The sequence below is a fragment of the Scomber scombrus genome, chromosome 22 (assembly GCF_963691925.1).
Source record: "Scomber scombrus chromosome 22, fScoSco1.1, whole genome shotgun sequence".
Lineage (NCBI taxonomy): Eukaryota > Metazoa > Chordata > Actinopteri > Scombriformes > Scombridae > Scomber > Scomber scombrus.
This window is the reverse complement of record NC_084991.1, coordinates 18574970-18601066: the sequence shown is the minus strand read 5'-3', so window position 1 is coordinate 18601066 and position 26097 is coordinate 18574970. Positions and strand designations below refer to the sequence as shown.

The 26097-nt window shown below is 40.1% G+C and overlaps 1 protein-coding gene across 1 annotated transcript in view; it reads left to right on the top strand.

The window, feature by feature from the left end:
* exoc4 (exocyst complex component 4) overlaps positions 1-26097 on the top strand; it is a 120559-nt gene that overhangs the window by 61358 nt on the left and 33104 nt on the right. Inside the window, exons 12-13 of the mRNA XM_062443532.1 lie at positions 15482-15584; positions 16549-16665. Of these exons, the coding sequence (XP_062299516.1) occupies positions 15482-15584; positions 16549-16665 (220 nt within the window). The remainder of the gene's footprint in view (positions 1-15481; positions 15585-16548; positions 16666-26097) is intronic.

Sequence of the window (26097 nt, the reverse complement as noted above, 5' to 3'; positions counted from 1 at the left end):
TCCAATGTTCTGACAGAGTGCCATTTTCATAGCACTCCATCAGTATCTTCCACTGCTTACATTAAAAAAGACAAAGACTCGTGTTCGTCTTCAATTTTCCTGACACCCTAATATCTGTCTCTGACTGATTGGGGTCACAACATCCCTGATTAGCATGCACATTTACTTGTTCCTGCCAGCGTTTCCGCAAATTGTCCCAAATCAGCCAATGTGGTGCACTCCGAGCTCTCTGCAGGCTTAATGAGCTAGATTAAGAAGGAAGTCGTTTAACCCCTGCCTGGGAGACGCACACGTGCTCACACAAACACAGTCTAGATAGGCAAATGTACTCATCACAGCCAAACAAGCATGAGCACACATCCCCACCCACACACACACACACACACAAACACATAGTCGTGTTTCCATCACTTTCGAGGACATTACATTCAATTACATTAATTTCCTGGAGACTTACCCTAACATTAACCATAACCAGTACTTGCCTAACGATAACCTTAACATAACCCTACACTAACCTTAACTTTAAACAAATTCGTTACCCTTGAGTTAATTATTTACATATTTATTACATTTATGGGGGCTTGCTTTTGTCCCTTTAAGGGTGGCAAGCCCCCACAACATGATTATGTATACAGATTTATGTCCTCACAACATGAGGAATATCTGTTCCTTCCACACACACACACACACACACACACACACACACACACACACACACACACACACACACACACACACACACACACACACTATAACCACCTCACCTCCACCCTGTATCTCACTAGATAGGAGATGGAGCGAGGCCATTATGCAAATGTCAGGTGTCAAGTGTAAATGAGATTGGAGGGATGGGAAACAGAAGTATTGAATATCACACCGGCTCCCTTGGCAACTGCACCAAGGTAATGAGAGCATTCCAGGACGTAGGCTGGCAAAGCCTTCGTTATACTGAAAGATAGCAGAGTGAAAAAGACGAATAAAAATTGTTAAAAGTAAGTCCATCGGGTGTAGTTGTATCTAAGAGAGACTAGATAGCCCTACCTCCTACCTCCTACCTTATACAGATTTGGAACATGAATAAGGTGGGGTTTATTCTTCTTCTTTTTTTTTTTAATTGTAGTGTTTTTTTTTTTTAAAGGTACCATATATTGCTATAGATACAAACTGAGAAATGATGCACAGACAGCAGAACCCAGTACAGCTACTACTTGTAGATTAATATATAAATCTTTGTTTATATTGACATAGCAGGAGAATAAACACTAGTGGTTGTGGCTAGAACGGTTGAGGGGCATTCTTCCTGAGGATATTCAGATTTTGGTGATGTCTGGCTCAACTGGAGAGCTTTATTTTAAACTTTATCCCAACTATTGGCCCACCAATCGCATATGTCTCTCTATCTCTAATTTATTTCTCTCTGTTCAGGTCTCTGGCTCTTTAGTCTGCCCGTAGCTATATGTTGAGTATTTATCATTATTGCTCGTATTGCCTTATCCTTTTTTCTAGTATAGTCATCTCTCCTAGTTCCTCTGATACCTTGTCTCTTTTTCTTCTGTCCCTCGTTCAATCATTGGCTCATTTACCACTCATCTTAGTCTCCCTGAAAGAAAAACAGAAAAATGAAATATTCTTGTAATTACTGAAACCTCAGACTACAAACTATTAGTTCAATGATGGATGTCGCCATTAATATGCAAATAATTGTAGAAATATCATGTAAGTGTTACAGGGAAGTCTCCTCATTCACATTCTTGATAGATTTTCAAAGCAACTGACATATGATGAAAGGTCCTCTGGTTTAAAGCCTTTTTTTAATGCTGTATGGACATAGATAACAAATGTAAAACTATGTGTTATTACAAAGAGCATTGGGTAGCAAACAACATATATTGGGTTTTTTGGGGGTTTTTTTGGGCCATTTATATCTTTATTAGATAATTGGCAGTGAAGAGGCAGACAGAAAACATAGGGAGAGAAAAATGGCGCTTTCATATATTTGGTGTTTAATTAGAAGTGATCAAGGTGACAGTATACATGTAGAATGATGCTTGACAGGAATGAAAGGTGAATAGTAAACTATGCAGTCTCTTCGGTGTTGTATAACAACCAGTCCAGTATATGTATAGAGACATTTGTCATGTGAGCGGAATCAACAAAAAGCATATCAGTTGTAACAGGTTGATATTGTTGATATTTCATACTAACAGGAGTAGCTGACTGGGTTGATGACTGTATTTGGTTAAATTGCTTACAATTGGAACAGGTGGGGAATAGTCGGTGGTTTGACAGTGAACAATAACATGATTCATACTTTGGGATTCGGTTGCTGTTATTATGCCTGTTTTTGAAACAAAAGGATGGATTGCCATGAAATCACTGTCACACATCCATGGTGTAATGTGTCCCGTCAAAACAAAAATCTTTCCAAACTGTAATCACACCAATTTATCGATTGAAATTATAATACTTTAACACCACTTTACAAACTTGGTTTAGCGATCCACATACTGTACAGGTAAAAAGCGATCTCATGAATTACAAGAAGTATCATTTATTTATTAACGTGTCCTTATGGAAAAGAGTATGTAGAAAAAACCTCAAGAGAGCGCAAACAAAGAATAGTGGAACATAAAAGGTACCATAAGGTGCAGTACTTTTTAATGGAAACATGGAGATATTGCTTCTGGCAATATTCTTGTACAATAGCCTGTATTTCTAGGCTGGGCACTTTAAGCCCCTGAGTTTTACATGAGAAATTAGACTCAAAGCCATTTTTGTAGAGTTTACTGGGTCGTATTTGTTCTCAATTGAAAAAAAGGTTTTTAACAGCAACTAGACATTTTGTTAATAGTCTGGGACTATTCATAAATGTTGAATAACGGAAATGATGTACATACACTGTGTTTTGAAAGATTAGTCTAGTAGAATCTGCTTTCCTGAATTTGAAGATGAATACATAACCTTTTCACTGATTGATGGGTTATTTAAGTTGCGTTGTTTATTTATTTGAATCCCTACTAGCAGCTACCAAGGCAGCAACTGCTCCACAAGTAAACATTGCATCATAACGGAAAACAGTATTATCATAAAATCCAAGGCAAAAGGGAGAGCTTTTATTAAATGAGTACTTATAGTGAGTTGTTTGCACATGATATTTGAGGTCTTGAAATGATGAAAAAAAAAATACTTTGGTGATCCCCTGACTTTTCATCTAGCATTAAGATTAACATCTTAACAATTGCATGGATTGGTGTGAAATTTGCTCCAGATAATCAAGTTTTCTAGAGAGTTATTTCTCGGACTGTGGCGGTACCCACACTGGTGCTCAAGAAATGAAAGCCAACCTAATCTCAGTAAAATTCAGTCGCCCAAAATCTATCCTTTTTATTAGTTAATTGTGTAATTATTGTCTCATTAGTGAATAATAAAGACTATTCTTTACTGACATTTCAATGCTAATTCATATAAATTATATTTAATTATCGTGTTAATTAATTTTCAACTTTGACTTTGATCCACAAATAACTCAGTAATTCGGAGAAATCCCTCCTCCCCTACTCCCCTCACCCTCCTCACCCTTTTTGGTCACATCGTGATATCTGAAATATTTTATGGACAGATTTATCCATATGGCCGCAAACATGAAAACACACCATACACACACACCTGTCATCTTTTTTAAAGTGAAACACACAAAGCTAAAAGGTCAGCGCCAGCTCAAGGTTGTCTCTCTCCCCTGAGATCCCTTTCAAGTGGACACACACAGACCAAGACATGACACCACAACAAGCAGACTTGGACAGGTTATATAAAGGATCCATGAATAATTTAACCCCTAACATCATATTTCCCCTGGCAGTAATGTATACAGAAAGGCCCTGTATGTGCCTGTGAGCACACACTCATGCGGCATGTAACCACCTTCATTTTGTGTATGTCCCATATGCTGAGAGGTGGCTATTTCGGCGGTGTAATGTGATGTGTGGGAGTATTATCAGAGCTGTAGGTATGACAGACACACAGCCCTAGAGCTGACTTCCTGGAATTGCATTTCGTTGTCCGTCTCCAATATGAGAGCTGTCACCTCACTCCCTCCAGGCCATGCAAACCGTGATTGAGGCATTTCTGTGAGGTGTCACTATCAAGGGTGCGCACTTGTGAGGGGGTTTTGTGTTTCTGTCTATCTGCTTGTGCACGATGGGTAATAGGCTGGTTTTCATGGCGATGAAGAGTTTTATACATTTTCAATCATTCCACCCTCCTACCTCTCTCCCTTTTTTCCCCCTCTCCTCTTTCAATCCTCTTGGTCTCACTTTTTTTTTCCTTTCTCCCTCCTTCGTTCTAGCGTGTTTTTTTCTCTGTCACTGCTTCAGTCCTCACTCTATCCTTTTTTTTTTTTTTTTACCTCTATCCTTCCTACCCGTCCTCACCTCCTGTGCTCCCCTCCTCCCTTCTCCCCTCTCTGTCAACACTGTCATAGCTTGGGGAGCCCTTCACTGTATTACAGACCTCTCACCACTAGTTCTCTTTATGGCACTTTCTCCTTTTAAATTCAATCAGGCTTCAATGGAGCCCCCAGAACCATTTCAATTTACTACCTGGATGCCACAGGATGGAAAGTCCTACGCTAACATAAAAGTCTAAATGGAATAGGAGGCTAAAAGAGGTAGAGAGGAGGAAGAGAGATGGAGGAAAGGTATGTCAAGGGGGGGGGGGGGGGGGGGTATTGAAACGGTGCCATGGAGAGATAACAGCAATAGAGTGGTAAAAATAGAGAGAGGCAGGGGAATTAGGGGGAAAAAGGGTGAGAGAGAGAAAAATGAGGGTGAGGGAAGAGTCTGAAGTGTTACACAGGATAAGAAACCAGAGATGACAGTAGGGGAGAGCAAAAAGGAATGAAATGCAGGGAAAGAGATGGAGAGGAAGAGATAAGAGTGTACAGTAAGGAGAGGAAGTGATAAATATAAAGTGGTTTTGTTTTCTTTTTAATCAGAGGTGAATGTGATGTGAAATGACTCACCTAGCAACCTGTTTGGAGTAATGCATCAGCGATTAGATGTATGATACAATGCAGCGTTACAATCCCTGATGTGTGTTAGTTGGGTATAGAGAAAACACACACACACACACACACACACACACACACACACACACACAGAATGGGAAGTTGAAACTAGTTTTTGCTAGTTTATATATACAGTTTATACTGTGTATAACTGCAAATTGGCATTCCTTCACCTGTGGCTGTTGTTTCTTCGAGAAAATATAACCATCCTTCACGACAATCCTTTTAACCTTGACTTTGGCTGCTTTCTTCGGGGCAACTCTCCATTCACGCTCCCCTTTGGGCCAAAATAGACTCTTCATGTCCATCTTTGCTGCCAGCCCTTTGTGTGTGCAGGTTAAGTGTTTTTCTTAGTAGTTTTCAGACGAATTGAAAAGTGCCTTCCTTTGCACTTAGTTCTCCCAGGGATAGTTGCCATTTCAGTCTTGCTGAGTCATTCACTGAACCATGAGTGTCCTTCAGTGGCTCAAAAGTCTATATCATCACCATCAACTCTGATTAGAAAATAACATCACGTGTGTGTATGTGTGTGTGTGTGTGTTCATGGGCAGTTAGTGTTAACAGCAGTGTGAAAGATGAATCTAACACTTATTCAATCATTTTGGCTCCCAAGCTCTGCTGTTTCTCTTAATATTTATCACCTTCATCATTGAAAAAAACATGTTGCAGTACATTTTACTGATGTACAAGTTTTCCTTTTTCTTTTTTTTTTGTTTCCCTTGTTTCTGGCTCTGTGTTAATACTGATAAATCACAGCATGTTTAGATGGTACCTTTAATTAGAACCATCTACTCCATCTTCTTTTTTATCCTTCAACCTGTTTTTGCTGAAAATAAAAAGTGACTCACCGCCCGAAAATGTCAAACACATTAGTCATAAACTCCAAGTTTCTCACAGTGGGTCACTTTGATAAACTTGTGAACGCCCAGACTTAAAAATAAAATACACATTCAAGGTTTTTAAGACCATTTTCTTGCTTGGTTTCTTTTATTATGAGTCCAAACCTGAGTTCAACAAGTATCTAAAAACCAACTTGTTCACATAGACATAATTATGATTTCTTATCTGCACTGGGCTACAGAAAAAGCATCAGAATTAACACACTCTCAGGTAATCCATTCTTGCAATAGACTAAACATCTACAGTGAAGCCAATTTGAGATAAGCGTGGAAACCGTTTGGATACAAATATGAGTCAATTTATCTTTACTCAAGTGTCAGTTCCTCTATTCTACTCTGTATGATTTTTCTTTTTCTTTTTTTTTTTACTTCCTGCCTTACTTTAATAAAGTACTCCCCACTTCTGCAAATGTCACCTGTGGGAGGCCACTTAGTGTTTGGCTTATTAATCAGTCTTGCTTTATAAGGAGGAGATTAACACTTGAATACTGGAGCATTGACTAGAGTACAATCAGACCAGATACAGTATCTATCCGCACCTGGCTTTTGGGTATGTGTGTGTGTGTGTGTGTCTGAACTGAGCAGTTAGTGCCTTTTATTCAGAAAATAGGCATTTGAAGGGGCCATACATCCACACAGACATTTTATACACACGCACCATGGGACCAGCCATGAACACTGCTGTCACCTGCCTCTGTCTCTATTGACAGACATTTTGCACAAAAGCAGTAATTTAGTCTGCCATAACCTCCCATTGGGACATTGAGGCATCTTTGCCCCTCTGTGGTCATAATGGCTCAATGTAGCATGTGACAGAGATGAGTGAACCCCCCTTATCTAACAGCCCTCCTCCATTCGCAGTGTAGTAAAAGAAGAAAAAATCAAAAATTGCAACAGTTACAGTAACTTCCATTATAAATGAATGGGAAATATGCATTATGTTCCACATGGGAGATCTAAACAAAAACCTTCTTCCGGTTTTAAAATACTATGACAATTACCAGTTGGGATAACACTGTCTTGTTTGAGATTAAGCAGCAATATAATCCTTCACATTTTTTGATGGTGCTTCTTCTTTTCATCATAACTGATCTTCAACAACCATCAGACTCACTGGTCTTTATTCCAGTAATCTTAGTATTTAACATTCAGTTGACAGTGGAGATGACCGTCTGTATAAAATTCATCCTTCAGTAAGAAACCTTTGAAAGGAAAAATATGTTTTTAAAAAAAAAAGAAAAATGTAGAAGCTGTAGAGAATGGGAAGAGACCAGCGGTGGACAGGTTTCTACCCCTGCTGCTATGAATTCCTTGCCTTAGGCAAAGCGCCATGGAGGGTAAGTCTTTGAAACAAAGTTTCAGTGAGGGAGGGCATTTTTGTTGGAATAGATAGACACTACAAGAAATGATAATTAAGGCATGGGCAGTAGACAATTATCCAGCAGTAGATCAAAATTCACTGGCATGCTATGATCAGTGAGTAAGCCAACTATAAACTAAATACTCCCAAACTGAAAATAAACATTTATATTCCAGCAAGAAAGTCTTTATGTGGCAGTTTAGGATCAACCAATTGAGGCAGTGTGTGTCAATGCACATCTGTACTTAGTGTCTGCACTGTATCACCTGAATATAACTTGACTACATTACTCTTATAGAAAAGACTAATGAGGAAAATAGTCTTGGGTAGAATTAGAGAGAGATAAAGAGATGGAAAGTAGAGAGAACGCTGTAGGAAGATGGAGTAGTAGGCCAGTAGCAGCAGTGAGATGGTGATTTGTCTTAGAGGCTCTGTGGTGTTGGTGTTGGCAGCATCAGCTAAACAAGGGCATCTCATTTCCTGTTGTCTGCAGGAAGCAACTGTCTGCTACTGCTACTGCTGCTACTCAGAGCCCCTGGTCATCAATCTCCCCTGTTTTAATTGGTCTGCACCACACTGTGACGGCCAGCGCATACACGCTCACGTATACACATTGACAGAAATAGTCTTCTAGAAACAAATGTGCATGCAAGCAGTACATGTGTCGGTTTACACACGCACATGCACAATGAACATCTGTTGCAAATATAGAGATACACCTGCTTACCTGTATGTCATACATAGATAACCACTAATGAACAGAACATTTGTACTGGTTTCATGCTGTAGCATTTCTATGTGTGTTCCTGCAGATTTCTTGTGCTTGCAATACATTCTGTTCTCTGTAAGCCTCCATGTTCACTAAATGCCAATATCCCCAGAGTATGGACGCATATGGCTTGTCAGATTACTTGAGTGGTATAGCCAGTGTTGTTGGTTTTCATGTCTTCTTTTATAAATTCTGTCCAATTCTCACTGTCTGACTGAGAATTGGTATAAAAATATGACATTGTAACAGCATGCTTTTCAGCTTTTCTTTTCCTTTTCCAGCTGCCAGTGTCACATTTCCAACTGATAGTCAGGACAGTTAAAAAAACAAAAAAAACCCTGACCTTAACCCCATGGTTATTATTGTAGCCATGACAATGAAGGTTGTCTAACTTTATGGAAGTAGTAACTTTAACCCTCACCATGTTTCTCTAACTTTACAAAGTGACCAATTTAACCTAAACTGTAATCTTTCCCTAAAGCTAACTAAGTGTCATCATTGTCACATTATAAAACATTATTTTTGAACAGTGATTGACGGTTTTGGAAAGCATAGACAAATTATGTCCTGTCCATTACTGCCAGTAGGGGAGCCAGCTTAGAAAACGTTCTTACGTGTTGTTCTGGAGTGCACATGGTCAAAAGACGTATTTGGTCATTTAATTTGGAAGACTTGTTGTTTCGAAAGATATGTGTGAGATATTTACCCCACAGTCTAAAACCATTGGAATAATCCTACATAAATTCTTGTTTTGGCTAGTTTGTCCCCTAATAGATGGGATCCAGGGAGGTCCAATTTTCCCCATGGATAACTAACTTAGGCATAGTTTAACAACATTGCATAGTTATTTATGTTATATTTTTGTAGTTAGCATTGAGATTAAACTACAAAACTTCTGTCTTGATGATAAGTTTAGTTCTGCTTGTCGACCTGCCTCCAAAGAGTTTTGTTTTATGTAACATCCCCTTTTATTTACCTCACCTCACCTCACTCAAAGTTTTACTGAATAGATCTAATTGAGGAGCTTCAGCCCAGAAGCCTAAGGAAAGCTGGACACTTCGTATCTAAAAATATGTATTTTATGTATCATATGAGCAGCTATCTTTTTTCCTTTTTATGTGTGACAGGGTCAAGCTGAACATAATGGGGAACAAATAACCTTGAAAGATTATCTCACAGTGACTTTATGTCTATCATCCATTGTGGTCTAACAGAGCAACTATGTAGGTTTACAGGAAGATGGACCTCTCTTTTATATCCTATTAGTCTCGGTCTCTCAAAAAAAGGTCCTGATTATGAAACCCATTTATACCTGCTGCTGTAAGCATCTGGACACACACGTTATTTCCATAATGCATCTTTGCACCTTCCCATCGCACTCCTCTCTTTCTCTCTTTTGTTCTCTTACACAAACACAAGCTCATGGCCCCCTGCACACACACACACACACACACACTCTCTCACACACGCATGCACACGCACACGTGCAAACGAAAGCCTTCAGCGCATGTGAAGCAGCATCGGGGGCAAGAGCAGGGTATAAACAGCAGGGAGTCTGACAGAGGCGTGGGCGGTGTGTGGGAAGACCATATGCATTTCACTAGGCACTGATGAAAACACATGCTCGCACACTTAATCACACACAGTATTGTCACATAGGAAAAAAAAAACTAACAAAAAACAATATATTCACGCATCTCTATCTCTCTGTCTTTGTCCTCTTTGCGCTTACTTGCTCACATACACACATCAATACAGCAAATCCTGTACTGTGATTTCAGAAAATACACACCAACTGGAATCTTAATTTTCCTCAAAACCGTTTGGTATAAACAAAAAGTCAACTGGTCTTGCAGCCTGAGCTGTTAAGGAAAGCTGACACAGTGCCATCCAGTGGTGGAAGCGGAAACTGCTGCAGGTCTTTCAACTTTTACCTGAGAAGTATATATGTTTTTAAGCAATACGTCTTATGGCTGAAAAGGTATCTTGATGGTGTCATGTTGGATCATGACGGTAACCTTTCAGAGCATTTTCTTTTTCACATTATCATGTGTGCCTCCATTAATTTAACACCACTGTAGAAATTAGTAAATAGAGTGTATTGGAGTGTGTAATATTCCCAGAAAATCAATATCCTATATGCAGTTGAATAACAAGTAAAAGCTGCTTCCCTTACATTTATTGTGTGATCCATTGCAATGAAAGCTAATGTTGGTTGTGCCATAAAACTCATCAAGTGTCCCCATCCATTAAAATCCTTTTATGACTTTGAAATCTTCCTAAAGTGAAGTGTTATTGCTCTGATAGACAATAATTAATACATTAATAAATAAGTGCTTTCAAGTATCACTGGATGTGGTGCATTGATGTATTGACATTTGGCTGTGCATTTTGATGTAGTATGTCCCTCTGACAAAAGTACGTGCAGACACACACCAGCACACACACACACACACACACACACACACACACACACACACACACACACACACACACACACACACACACACACACACACACACACACACACACACACACACACACACACACCAGCACTCCAGCACTCCCTCTTTTCCTCTCAGTTGGCAGAGATTCAGTGTGTCCTGTCCTTGGTGTGTGACAGGTCTTTACAGAACAAGCCTTCCTCTCCGGGCAGCGAAATCAGAATTCAACATAGCTGATAGGTTCGTGCCTGGGGGGAATTCTGGGAGATTTAAAAATGCTGAGTCTCTAATCGATCTTAGCACACTCTTATTCTGCTGTCTTTCTTAAATCTTTGTCTTTATCCCATTTCTCTTTCGGCATCATTACGCCGCTGCTGCAGATAGAGATGGATGATGGGATCCCAACCTTTTCCATTTAAATAAGCATTTGTTACCTTAGGTTTAGTTTCCAGTGGGAAATGAATTCGGAGCTGCTGCTATAAAACATCTTTGTCCCTGTCTGTTCTCATTTGTTTTAGCTATCTTAAAAATAGTCAAATTTTGGCTTTCTCTGAATAATCAAACAGCCATTAGGATGCAGTGGGTTCTCTCATTAGCCAAATCCCCGTTGGTATAAATACATTATGCCATTCAGGAATGTTATTTCTTGACATATACACCTAGGGCATGGCATCTACAATAACCAGCTCCAGACCCGAGGCTCTGACATCTGTTTCGTAATGACAGATAATTACAGGCTGTCAACCGCAATCATCAGCAGTTGCTGCTAAGAAACCGGATTTGTTGTGTGACTGTTGCAGCCATGTTGGTTCCCGAGGACAACACACCTGGAGGGGGAGCATGAGGAAGCTGCACTCCCTCTGAATTTGAATATCATCCTTGGTGTGTACGTTTTTGTGAGTGTGCCTGTGCATATGATGAGTTCTTGACACCTGTGTGATTAGTAGTGAGTGGGTGGACATTTTCAGGAGGCAATGCGCAGTCTTCAAAATGAACAAATTGATCGAGGCTGCGTTTTGTATATACCTGGTTGATGCAATGTACTCAGATGAATTTCTAAAACTCGACCTTAGTAATAGAAAAACTGCATTCAGGATTCCTCCCATTTGTCATTCATGATGTTTTTGAAAATGTATAAAAAAGAAATAAATGAACACCTTTCAGTATTCTATTACTCAGAAAAACAGAAGTTGGACTACTTCTCAAACCAAGGACAGGATATTATTTGAATATGAGAAGTTCTCAAAATTGTGGTGGTTGAAATATAACACATTAGTTTGTAGGGCAGTATGGTGACCTAATGGTTAGACAGCTTTGACTCTTTGCTGGAGGGCATAGACTAAAGCTCCATATTGTCAAGCATCTGTTCTGCTTTAGTGCCATTGAACACATGTGACTGTATTAGCACTGCATTTATTTATTATTATTATTATTATGATGATAATAATAATCATATTCAGTAAATCAATTAGCACCAGCACCACTAAGTCACTCTTTATCTTGTTGTCTTTTAATGTTCTAACTCTAATCCTCTTCTTGTAATTGATGCCTTCTTTTACAACCTTTGCTGCATGTCAGTCTAAATGTCTGCCACAGTATTTTTTTTAGGCCAGTTGGAAATAGTGTGTGTGTGTGTGTGATAAGCAGATTATTTAAGGTTATTAAGATTTCACACACAGGGGCGAGTCCACACTGTGTAGTTGCTGCTGTGTCTCTGCGCCGCTTCCACAGCGTCTCCTTAGCGACTTGGCTGACACCTCTGCTGTGTACAGCTGCCATATGGTTGACTGGTGTGTTTTGTCACCTGGCAATGAAACCAACATTGTTAATGTCACATCAGGTCCAATTATAACAGCCTCATAAGCTGAAACGGACACTTTACTGAATTCTTGTGGTTTTGAATGGAGTGAAATCATGGTTTGAATGAGTAATGTTTTAAGTAAATGGTGGCAATTTAAAGAAGCATGCCAATTATGCATTTATCTACCATTAAATTGGCTTTTATGTCATACATATGGAATGCTTGTGAAGAGAATTAAGCTTTTAAGTATACAACCTTACAGGCACATTTACATTCCTGTAACCATAACAGAGGTTGATTGATGTTGCTTGTTTTTCATAAGCCAGTGTTATGTTGCCCTTAAAAACATGTCTGAAATGTTTTTGAACATTTAATGTCTACAGAACTTTTTTTCATCACTAATCTAGAAGGAAACTCTAACCAGACAAGTTGAAAAGCTATCGAACCAGGTCATTTTCTGATGTATTGTGGAGTGGCTCATGATAACTGGTGAAAATGTCAATTTAGACCAATGTAAAGCCAAGCTCAGTTGTAGCCCTGGGAGATCAAATGAGGCTAGCTGTCATTCTTCGGTGAGAGGTCAGACTGTCTCACCATGTTTTTGTGTAGGAGGTTTGGCTCAGAGTATGAGTTTCTGCAAATGGCCTTGTTCAGCCCGCAGATATAGTGCTCTGCTGGGTTTTGGTGGTTTATGATTCATTTGGAGTTGAGATAAGTTGATGGCTTTTGAATGGGTAAATGCATGTGTATGTGTGTCTTAAGTTGTTTGGCATGATCTGTTATTACCATCATCATCTTCACCAGGAGCTGTTATTCTTTGTACAGTGTGTCACACCATCAGCGAGGCAGACATTTAGAAGACGTGGCGGTAATGATAATGAGCTGAGAGGGATTTTCTTTCAGGATCCATTTGGAAATCTTTAAGCTCTGCTGTGCTTTGCCCCATATTATTTAACCATTTGCATTTCAACCAGCCTAACTACTCTATATTCCAAACGATTCCTCTGAATCCTCTCACACAGTATTGAGTTTGATGCATGTTGTCTTACTCTCTGAACTATACTCTTAAAATGTAAATCTGCTGACATTTGCTCTTTGGGTTTTCATTGTGGTCCCCAACAGCCCTTTTAACCCAGTTACCTCGGCCAAACATCTCTGCAACACCCATGGGTTCGGTATTTTCATGAAGGGGCCTGCGGCTCTGTTCCAGATGGTCGTCTGGATAGACAAAGCCGCTTTACTGCCTCATCCCTGCTACATTACTCAAACGTTATCACCCCTGCCTACAAAAATCCATCTGTGCTCACACTCTAACTCGAAGATCCATCATCTTGACACTTGTATTGAAACAATGACAATAATGACAGCACGAGATGGATCTCAAAGCGACGCGATCCACGTTTAAGCTGTGGCAACCTGGATTTTTGGAAATGAAGTTGTCAGCAGAAATTGTATATTTTTTTGTAAAGGAGGAGCGTTTTAAGTTGTGCTCTCTACATATTAATATAGAGAAGCTGCGTATCTGGCCTCCATTGTTTGCAAGCTTGACGGTTTTAATAAGGCCACAGAAGAGTTTCTCCTACTTAACTTTCTGTTGTGGTAGAGTTTCAGCGGGAATCAATGAAGGATTTAGAATAGGTTTAGGTTCTGCGTTCACTCTGTCTCTCTCTTGTTCACTCTGACACACAAGGATGCGTATACCCACACCCACGTGCACACACACACACTTGCCTCTGCTCTTGCTGACTAATTGGGTACAAATGCTGAGTAGTGTGATCTTACAGCTCATGCTCCTCGTGTGTTTGTCTGTATGGATTTTTGGATGTGTCTGTCTGTATGTTTCCGTATGGGCCGAGGCAGAGGCAGAGGGCCGTCACAGTTTATGAACATGTAAGCTTAACTTTTGCTAATCAATCACCAGGCACCACTGATCTATGGGGGTTCTTACATAGACTTTGTCCCTGGTTGCAATGCTGCAGCCTCCTGGTTCTGTCTTCCACGACACATTACTAGAGCACAGAGACTGTTTCTAAGCAATGGAGTCTTCCTCCTGCTTATTACAAATGGGTTTGTCCTATCAAATCACCATCTAGAGTCATCTTTGTAGCTTCACTCTTGTATCATTTACAGCTTCTGTCCTCAGTTTTTCATGATTTTGATCTCAAAAGTAACATTTTTTCCCCCTTGTCTTCTCTTTGTCTCTCTCTTTCTTCTATAAGTTTAGGTCATATATATTTTATAGGTCTTGTAGGTCAAAGAATTCTTTTGTGAGGAGTTTGATTTATTTGTGCATTTATATGTGCTGAGCGCTTGAGAAGGCACTCGCTCTTGCATGGTTTGCCCTGTGGTGTGTGTTAGACGAGGCCAGTGACCAATGATTCTCTGACAAACGAGGTGTGCATGTGCCTCCACCAACCCATACATTACTGTCTGACCCTATCTGACCAACCACGCTCCAGCTATCTGAGGGAACTCCTAAAAGCATGCATACTGAGGCTCTAATCGTTTCATATAAATAACAGTAAATAGATTTAGCATCTGCAGTTTTAGAATTTTTTGACTTTTACTTGAGGACACTCAGTACTATTGCACACATTCATATTGAAGGTTGCCTTGTGTAACTGAAGTCTTGCAATTATGGTGCTAAACAGGTCCACAGGAACACTTACTGTAGAGGCAGTTTTGGAAGTAGTACTGAGATCTTTAACTTAAATAAAAGTAGCATTTCCACAGTAAAAAAAAAAAAAAGTTTCATTACAAGTAAAAGGCCTGCATTAAATATCTTACTTAAGTAAAAGCACAAAGGTAAAGACAGCAAAATGTACTTTAAATTAAAAGGAGTCATTATGCAATCAGTACCCATTTAGAGTGTCTATCATAAATATATAACCAGAGCATTAATACTGATTTAATGACATGTACATGTAAGCAGCATTTTAAAGTTGTTGAGAAACAAAATTGAACAGTTTATACTGTTGGGTAGTCTAATCTATAACAATGCTATTTTTATTTTATAGTATAGCCTGCGTTTCATTGCTCCTGTGATAACATTTCAATCATTTTGGTGTTGAATTAGCATCCATTTACAGGTAATGTTTTGTTGTGGCTAATGTTTGTTTTGTCTTAACTTTTCTGTGCAGGTTCATTCAGGAGATAGAAATGAACATGGGGCCAGGCCAAGCCAAGCAGTGCCAACTCCGAGCATTCCTCACTTATTACATCAATGACCTCTTCCTCAACCAGGTATTGAAATGACAAATTGATGCCTTTTGTCTGATAAAGTGGTATTCCAGCACTCAAAGAAATGCTTGAGGGGAACATTGAAGCAGAGAATACAATTCTTCATATAATCCTGAACTATGGGACACTGATAACAAATCAGTGCTAATTTTGTGGTTAAAAAAGGTATTTTTATAGCCTATTATCGAAAGTCACAGTTTGCCCTTGTTACTTTTTTTCACTACATTAGATAATTACACTGATGTGAATGGTAGTGCTCATAGTCAGCCAGTTGGCCTGATGTACCCTCTCAGGGTTTCACAAAACTGAAACTAAAGACCACAGTTGCATACTGCCAGTGACCATTGTATGTCTCAATCTTCTTAATATTACCTCAACCTTACCAAACTAAACCTTAATTACTAAACAGATGGTTCCCCGAGGTGTTGGTACTTACACAGTATATTTTCTTTTTTTTTTTTTAAACATTTCTGCACAAGATAAAACACCTTTGCATCTTTTTATGTGCTGTTTGTTTGGTTTCAAAGCTGCTATACTCAAATATAATTTTACTTACAAACATAATTGTTATTCTGATTTATGCAACTATTTGCCCCTCAAGCTTTTTCAAGAAATTTCAACTTTTTAGTTGCTCAAGCTACGTCTTTTATCCAGACAGCCATCTGGAGTCATGCAGTGTTTTTCAACAAAATATAGAGAACTGCTTTGAAAACTGCAGTTTATTAACAATGATGGGAACATTTTCAACTACAGGAAATGTCAAACCTAAACCAAGCAAAGTACATAGGAAAATAACAAAAGCTCAAAAACTGTTTGCTGAACTCAACAATTTAGGTCATTCAGAGGAAGTTGCGTTACCGTAGCTTGATTCTAATTTGTGTGGAAAACACAGAGGTGCATGCTCCTCCTGTCTCTTTCTCATTTAACATGGCCCATTTAATGTCAACCTTTGTCACTGAACCATTAGGTGCGAACAGAGATCAACAAGGAAATTGAGGCAGTGAGCAAAGCAGCTGACCCTTTGAAGATCCTTGCCAGCGCTGATACCATGAAGGTTCTGGGTGTCCAGAGACCCCTGCTGCAGGTGAGAAACATCAAATATCATGTTTTGCCCTTTCCCTGTATATTATATTTTTTCTACATTTGTCCAGTTTAGTCATTATTAGATCAAATGCTATAACAGGTATTTTTTTATGTGATGCATATAAAAAATGGCTTGTGAACACTGGATGTGAAAGGCTTTGACTTTCACATACACAGTGTGTGTGTGTGTCTAGCACTTATCCATGTGAGCAGTCAGAGAGGCTTAAAAAAAAAACACCGATCCACACTACCTGTTTGTTTGGCACTGTTTCCCCTTTGTACCCCTGTTCAATGGAGGAGGGCTCTCTTGAGTACACTCACCTTGCAGTTTTTCTGTGATCTCTGTTGATTCAGGGGCAAACACACACACACACACACACACACACACACACACACACACACACACACACACACACACACACACACACACACACACACACACACACACTCACACACTCCGTCACGCTTACACATACACCCACCTTCACTCTCTCTATTTCTCTCTCAGATCATTATGGCCACCATGCCACCTATCTCACAGGATCATAATTGCACCTGAAATAGTGCTTGATCTTTCTTGAGTTTGTGGCTATTGCTAACTGCTGGTCACAAAACTCTCTCACTCTCTCTCTGTCTCTCTCTCCCAAACACACACACACACACACACACACCTACCATTCTCTCTTTCCCAGGGCCATTTTCTACAGAAAGTAACAATGTCTGTCCTACCCAGACAAATAGAGGGTTTTTTTTGGCTCAATTGCACTCTGCAGCCACACATGACACACACACACACACACCATGACTGAGTGACTGCATGGTGACACTAACAGACAAGGCATATAGCCTCTCTGAGCTTATGCATATTTTAGGTATGTCTTTCTATGTGGTACAAGCTGTGTGTGCGTGACAGTGTGTTTGTCTATGGGAATCTCATTATTTCCTTTTAAAAGGCTCAATTCACTCAAATCATATCAAAACACATTTCTCCATTCACTCCCTCGTGGTATGTTTCTATGCAGATTAAGACATCTCCCTGTGAAATTTGTGCCGCCAGCCTAATACAATGAATGGGAATGCAATTTCATTTATGCCGCTCAAAATGACAAAATTTGTTCAAAGATAGTCCAAATGACAACCGTCAGACTTAACTAAGAACTAGAAACTTAATTTAACAAATACAATTTAAAAAGTGATATTGACTACCACATTTAATCACAGGCTCGTAATGGTTTTGATTTTGGCAGTCATTACTCATTCAAAACAGGCTCATGTGGCAGGTTGAAAATCACGACTGTGCCAAAGTTGAGATCCAGACAGTTGGCAAGATTCTTCTATGTCTCAGCTGTCAGACATTTTGGAAGTTTGGTGGAGGGTGGCTCTATATGTCTATAATATTGTAAAAATGTGTGCTTGGCATGCATGCAACCTTTTTCGACATATCTGTGTTTGTGTGTGTTGGTGTGTGTTTGTGTGTGCGTGTGTGTGTTTTTTTGTCCATGCAGTTGTCAAGGAAGACAGTATCCCAGGGAGATAGTTTGTTTGTGCTGTGGGTATTTGTATTGCAGACCTTGGACATGTGTTTGCCAGTGTGTGTGTGTTGCATGATGTTGTGTGTTTGTTTCTGTCAGAGCCTTCCTGTCTGTGTGCCTGGCTCCCTCTCTCTCTCACAGGGAGGGAACAGCGGTGGCAGTTCATTACAGTGAGAGAGACCGTGGGCGTTTGGAGTTCAGCAGGGTTTGTTTACGGCTCGGGCCCCTCCTTAACGAGGAGTGCAGCATCTTGCTAATTATGCTGCTGTGGCTAATGAGCCTTTCTGCTGATAGTGGGGAGTGCAATAAAGCACTCCTTTTGTTTGGACTTTTTGCCTTTTTTAATTGGGCTAAATAAAAGAGCCCTCCGGTCTTCTTCTGCTGCCATTCATATTCCAGGGGCAGACTGCTCTCTTCCACAGTGTGTAGTTTTTATTCACTTACTAGTCATGAGAGCTTTTGATGAAGGGGGTTTGACACCTTTTTATCCGGAAAGCATGAATTAAAGTAGGAATTTAAACTAGTATTGCACATTGCTTTTACTACTTTATGTCAGGAGCTTCTAGCTGGCCAGGTGGTGAATCTATCCAACCCTGTGACTGCAATGGATAATTAAAGATTATAGTGACAGTACTATATAATGGTTGTAAGAGTTTCCAATCATGAAACAGATGTGGTCATGTGTGTGTGTCTTTGTGCCTACATATCTATGCAGGAGTTTGAGCGTGGGTACATTTGTGGGCACATATGTACTGTATGAGCCCCTTTTAAGTGCCATGATGCTTTCTGTGCCAGGTGTTATCAGGAAGAGACACACACACACCGCTGGCATCAGAGCCAGCGTGGCTGATGGGAGGAAGAGAGCTCAATATTGCCACACCACATTAAACACACACTCTCATACACCTTGGCTGCAGCCACATACGGGAAACCATAAGGGAGCACATTTTATAGACGCATCTGCTCTCTGCAACCGCTGAAGCACACTTTAATGTGCTCAATAGTTCGAATTTGGAGGAAGACATTAGCGTTTAGCATGTGGGGTTTTGTATGTTCTGGAGGGAGCTGAGGACTTAAGAGCCGAGCAGAAATGTAATATCACGCATGCACACCAACACTTTTTTGGAAATGCATGTATACACAGTTAGGCACCACTCATTTACATTATATATCAGAATATATACACAGGATTTATATTCTCTGACCCTCTGCTGTAAGTTATGGACTACGATTACCTCTTGTCTATTTTTACTACCCTTTTGCAGCATGAAGTGAATATTTATGGACGCATAGCATTAACTTTTGGAGTGGACCCATATTATTTAATACATTTGTTATATGAATTCTTTGACCCTTTGCTAGCTATATCTCGGCAGTAGAAATGGACAGAGTGACTTTATGGGAACACTGCACAGGAGTCAAGGTGAATACCATGCCTTTTATTACGCGGTTTTGTTAAACAGTCCATAATAAGCAATACAGATGCAGTCTGGGTTGAGATTATTAAGTAATATTGATATGGGCGATGATTTGCCTATCACTAGGCACCAGGGGTGTCAAACGCTGCATTTATATATCATGCATGTATATGATATAATAATGATATGGTTATGAGCCTGACACTGGCTATATATTGTCCACTAGGACCATGAGATAAGGGCTGACTGGGACAGTATATAGTTCAGTGTGAAAGGCTAACGTCCATTCATGCGTCTGTGTGATAACATGGCCTGGCTGATAAGTCTCCAGAGGAGCAGTGCTGTTAAAGAATAGAGGGAGGCAGCCATGCAAGTCAAGAATCTCACTCTTCTTTTTGTTTATTTGTTTTCTTTCTTTATGGTTGGCTTTCTTTATTGCTTGCTTCTTCTCTTTGTTGCTCTCTACCTTTCATTTAGGATGATTGTAGGTATTCTGGTTTATTCTTGTTTTTGTTTTTTTTTGTTTTCCCCATAGACCAGACTTACTGCAACAATATACCCACACACAAACATACACGCTGTTAGTGCTAGCAGTGTGATGCTATCTGTCCAGCTTTGGCGTTGCCACTGATTGATTCATTTAATTAGAGTTAGATCGAGGGAATGGGGTAGGAGGAAGAGAGAGATTGGGAATAGAAAAGAGGAAGAAAGTAGGCTAGGGGAGGGTATGGTCACTCTGCTGGATAGCTCTGGAGATTGGCTCCATTAATCTTGGCGGAACCCCCTCCAACCCCCCAGTCCCCTTTACAGGCTCACTTTGTGACACACTAACATACAAGCATATACACGCTTGTCTTGAACGTCCCAATGTGCGCAGGCAAACCTACCAAAACAACAAATAGGCTCCTGCGTTCCTCTGTCCTGAAGACAGAGGTGTCGAGCCACCTGCACGCCCGCTCTTGCAGTGTGTTTATGTTTGTGAGAGAGTCCATGAGTGCGGATAAATTGTTTGTGTTCTGCTTGTTTACTTCATCAGCCAAGAACACACTACCAGAGCCATAATTACATTACACATCGGTCCTCTCTTTCCAGCTAAGTATCATTCAGCTTTGTCCCCAGTGTTTCCGAAAAATAGCCGGCAACTAGTCCTTTTGTATCTGCTTATGTGTTTGTGTGTGTATTAGTCTAAGTGTCTGTGCATTTGTTATTCGTACGTGCATGTATTTGCCTGTTTTGGGGTTATTATATCCACACATAACTCATTCTGGAGCCGAGTGAAGACTGATTTGATTTACTCTGTCTCAGCTGCCAGAACACTCACCGTATTGCAGATATGTTCACCTAGCAATGGCCTGCTAATGATGTTGACCTTTTAAATTTCATATTCACATGTAACTTTGTGAGAGAGGAGGGTGGAAACAGGCATACACACACGCATATACACGTGTTACTTGTGCATGCACAGACACTCACACAACCACCTCCAGCAACTGTAATGATACTGACCTTTTTATTTTTGATGATGTGTGCAGGCAATGTTTATTTGTGGGGGGTTGATCGCTTCCTGTTGATTGGCTCCCTACTGCCCCCACCCCCCCTCCATAAACACCCCACCATCACACATAAACACACAGATGCAGCAGAGATTAGAGCACAGGGAGGGGGGGGTTCTCTTTATTAAGGAGGACTCTCAGCACACAGCTCCCATCAACAGGCACAGCAATCACAACACAATACACCTGTTAGCTGCATCAGCCGTGCCCTGTGATTGGGACACAAGTGGGAGTGGGAGGAAGGAGGAAAAAGGGTATTAGGGTGATTTGTGCACACACACACAAACATGCACTACCTCCACACAGAGAGTAGCACACCACAGACATTAGCAGAAACAAAAGCCATTCTCATCTTTATTATTAAAAAAACAAGAAAAGAACAAACACCCATTTTAATTCTGCCAAAATAGGCCTATTCAGAGTAAAATGAATAATCTAAATGCTTTTCCATTTAGTCCAAATGTTTTCTGGGGCCCCGACTACATTATCTGTTATGAAATGGATTGTGCCCTAAGCATCCAGTAGACAATTTTACAGCTGTTAAGAATTATCAAGGAATGATGCACCTCAATAAAAAGATGTACCACACTTACTCTGAGCAATTTTGGCTGTACTTGAAATGAGTCACACAAATCTCCTTTCCCACCTGTACCAAATGAGACAAAGTTGTAATCACTAAGACACTGTTGGTTTCCAAAGATGATTTGATTTGATATGGTCTTATCCTTGCCTTGCTTGATTTTAAATGGTGTGCAGTTTCTCAAACTGTTCAGGTTCTCTCGTGAAATTAAAGAATCAAGAAGAGGTTGCAGGAAAAAGTTGATACACTTTAATTGCTTGATTGTTTTGTTCTTCTGCCTTTGTCGGCTTCTCTATCAGCTGTGAAAGGGGTCAGTCACCAGTACCCTTGTGTATTTTACAATGTATTTGATTATTTAACCATATTCCATAGCATATAGGATAGGGCAGCAACTCTATATAGGTAAACTGGCACATGAAGTGCACCAAAAAACATAATCTTTCTACTGCAGTACATGTTGGAAATGATATTTCTCCATTCTCATACCTGTATTTAAATATATTCACTATTTCATATTTGAGGTACTGAAATTCCAAATCGTTGAGCTATTTCATCATCATCCAGTAGTTGTAATGTTTTGTCCCATTACACATTATTAGATACTACATATACTTCAAACATGTTCCATGTCACTTCATCTTGAACTATCTCACCTGCCTGTTTGGATTTGTCCAGTTTTTTTTTGTTTTAATTATACACACAGACAGGTTGTCTTTCTACATTTAAAAGAACAAAACTGGCATTGGAATAGCAATCATGCATACTGTATCTCATATACCGCAGTGTGTTTTAGCCTTTCTATAATAAGCAATTTCCCCTGGTACTATGAGAAGTTTTTTTCTACTCAACTGACTCAAATCCTGATAAATTCCAAGACTGTTTTCCAGTCTTTTTCTCTCCTCTCCCACCGTCCTCACTGCTTAAGGTGTAACAATCCCCACCACCTACCTTTGCCTGGTTATCTCATACCAAACACATGTACTCCTGAGGCTTGCACCCAGCTGCCATGGGCCTCCAACCTGCTTCCATCATAGAGATGTTCTTTTCTCACAAACAGCTGTGCTTTGTTTATAGTGTTTATATATGTATTGGCATTTAATAGACATATAATATATGTATTTGTTGTGTCTGTGTGTGTAGTTAAAGAGGGAACATTTAAATGAATCAAGAAAAAAGACAGCAGCTGCAGCCTGAGGTAGTACAGGTTCACACCATGCAGTGCTACCACTGACAGAGGCTCTGTGTGTAACAAGACATAATCTTTGCCTTTGGAGTGAGTGAGTTAGAGAGAGAGGAGTTGAAATGTCAGCTCTACCACAAACATGCCCTTTGGTTTGAAGGAAAGAAGGTTTTGGCTGTGGGTGCCTGATAAAAGTTACAGCTTGAATTTTTAAAAGCAAGTTACTGCTCTGAATTTGCAAATGACAATCTTTGTGTTGCTGTGAGCGCGCACATTGTTGTGTGTGTATGTATGTATGTATGTATGTATGTATGTATGTATGTATGTATGTATGTATGTATGTATGTATGTATGTATGTATGTATGTATGTATGTATGTATGTATGTATGTATGTATGTATGTATGTATGTATGTATGTATGTATGTATGTACGTATGTATCTCTGTGCACGTGTGTGTGCATGTGCATCAATACAATGGCTCCATATGGGCTTAATGGTGCTTGGAGGGGGAACGTACACCCTCCACAGAACAACAACGTTATAATTTTTTTCACTCTCTCATACAATGCAACCTTTTGTAACAAAATATTACAAATAACTGGTAACAATATTGCATAAATGATTATATTAAATAGTAAGGTCTCTCACATCTACTAGAAAGCAATGCAGAGTGTAGAAAAGCCAAAAGGATCATGAGAAGATTAGTAAAATGCACTTTATAATGTAATGTATAATCAAAAGGCAAATCTGAATTCTGTGGTGATTCCTAGGATTAGTTTATGCAGGAACCCCATTTTCAGCCTGCGTGTGTGTGTGGGTGTGAATAGGGTGTGTGTAATATGGAAGCCCATCTGTAATCATTCAAGTGTGATATTGCTCCTCATCTCTCAGTTAGAATTAAGCTTTGCATCAGAGGTGATGGGAGTGGAGGTGAAAGATAAAATGTTTTCATCTAATAACTCAATCTTGTCTACTCCGGCTACGTGCTTGTATTTATCTCATAGTAACATGTTTATTATGCCATACTGTGAACACAACAGCTAAATCCTTGTGTGCTTTTCACTGTTGAACTTCTCTCAGCTACACATTAAGCATTTAATGATAGACGGTCACATGACATGCCTCAGATTTTATTTTAAAAAGCAGATGATGGTGATGATGAGATTCAGATGATGATATAAACTGCAGTCCATCAGAGAGATGATTACTTGGACTTGATTAGAGGTGACAGCTCTTGATTGGTAGCTTCCAGGTCATATAGGGAGAAATTAGATGTGGATGTAGAATTTGTGTGTGTGTGTGTGTGTGTGTGTGTGTGTGTGTGTGTGTGTGTGTGTGTGTGTGTGTGTGTGTGTGTGTGTGTGTGTGTGTGTGTGTGTGTGTGTGTGTGTGTGTGTGTGTGTGTGTGTGTGTGTGTGTGTGTTTGTGTGTGTGAGCAGATAAATCTGAGTGTAAATAAATTAAGATATCAAATTCAGTAAATAGGATCAATGCACAAATTAGAAAATGGTGTTTTGCAGATTATTAAAGATTTTAGATTGTATCCCTGAATGAAATCCCCATGAGGTAAGGGGCAATTTTGTATGTGACCCCTTTTTGTAGTGACATTATACACACTTGAGAGGATAAGCACATTGCCCAGTTGTCAGAGCTTAAACAAACTTGAATACAAACTGGCGCACATGTACAAAGGAGCATGTGTTGTGGTTGAAGAAGCACAAGCATGAGGGCCATCCGGTGTGTGTCAGGGGAGTCTTCGAAGTGTGGCTCAGCTCTGACGTTGATGAATGACTTGTCAAGACGATGTCCCACTCATGCCCGGCTCCCCTTTACCCAAGAGAGGGACAAGCTGTGTGTGTGCATGAATGGGATGGGTGGGGGGCGGACAGAGGTTATCTTTGCATGTGTTCTTGTTGGTTGTGTGTGCACGTATACGCACTGCTGAGTGTGTATTATTTCGGCAACCCTCAGTCACACATGTGAATGGCACAGCAGCGGCATTACACGAGTCAGCGGTTTGGGGTCAGGGTGTGAGTGAAATGGCAGGGAGCAAGGGGTTAAATACTCTGACCCCCTCACAACCCTAAGGGGGCACCCCACTATTTTAATGGGGAAATCCATGATCCATTTCCTATTCTAACCTGAGGCCCTCAAGTACTCAGACGCCCCCACACATCACTTCAACAGCTTAGAAAACAGAACACCGAAACCTTACGAAACGAACTGCCATTCACCCATCGTGCACTTAGATAGTCAAAAAGAGCTTGAGTAAATATCATGCTCTCTTCTTCACTTCCTTTCTTTACCCCGGGGTGACACTTGCATTTAGCTAACAGAACACAGTAACAACGAGGGGCTTTTGAGCGATTACATCCCTGCACTCTTACAATATTAATACCATTCCCTGTTTGTGCTTTTTACTCTCTCCACCAAAGGAAATAACTACTTTTAGCACCAGCTCTGGATGGTTTCTGTGGTGATGACCATGCATTAACAGCTTTTTCAGCTGAGGCGCCAGTCTGAGTGGTAGCTCTGCCATGTTGCTGTCATTAAACAGCTACTGTATGATGGTGGCCTTCATTTCACACAGTTTACCCCAGCAAATTCTGGGATCCATTTGCAAGACTCGAGTCTAATTTTCCTTGATTACTAGGCTTTTATGTAGCGATGATGTAAAAGAGTAGAGGCAAAGTGCAACCCAGCTCAGTTTCAGGGGGTAATACAATAGATTGAAGAAGAATTACACAAGAAATGTGTTTGTTTTTTCACATGATCATATATCAACCTTAGAAAGAGAGTAAAATAGTCATAGATAGAGAAGCCTTCACAGTGCATGTGGTCTACTATGTAACGGTCAAGTAAGATAGAGTAGACACTGCAAAACACGCTCCCTTTACCACTCTCACTCTCTCAGCCGTCCCTTTCTCAATCTGTCCCTTGATTACTTTTTAATGATTTCTGCTGCCTAAGACAAATGGCTGTGTTAAATGAGCAGAATTAGACAAGGGAGCTGAGTGCAAGAGCATTTGTTAGAGCAGAAGTAATGGATCGGCGATCCATTGTTTTCTCTTCTCCATTCACTGGCGCGGCCTGCTATCGAGCTCTATGTCCTCAAAGCAGAAGCAGCAAGAGTGGAGAGCCGCTGATATAATTTTGCACATGAACTTT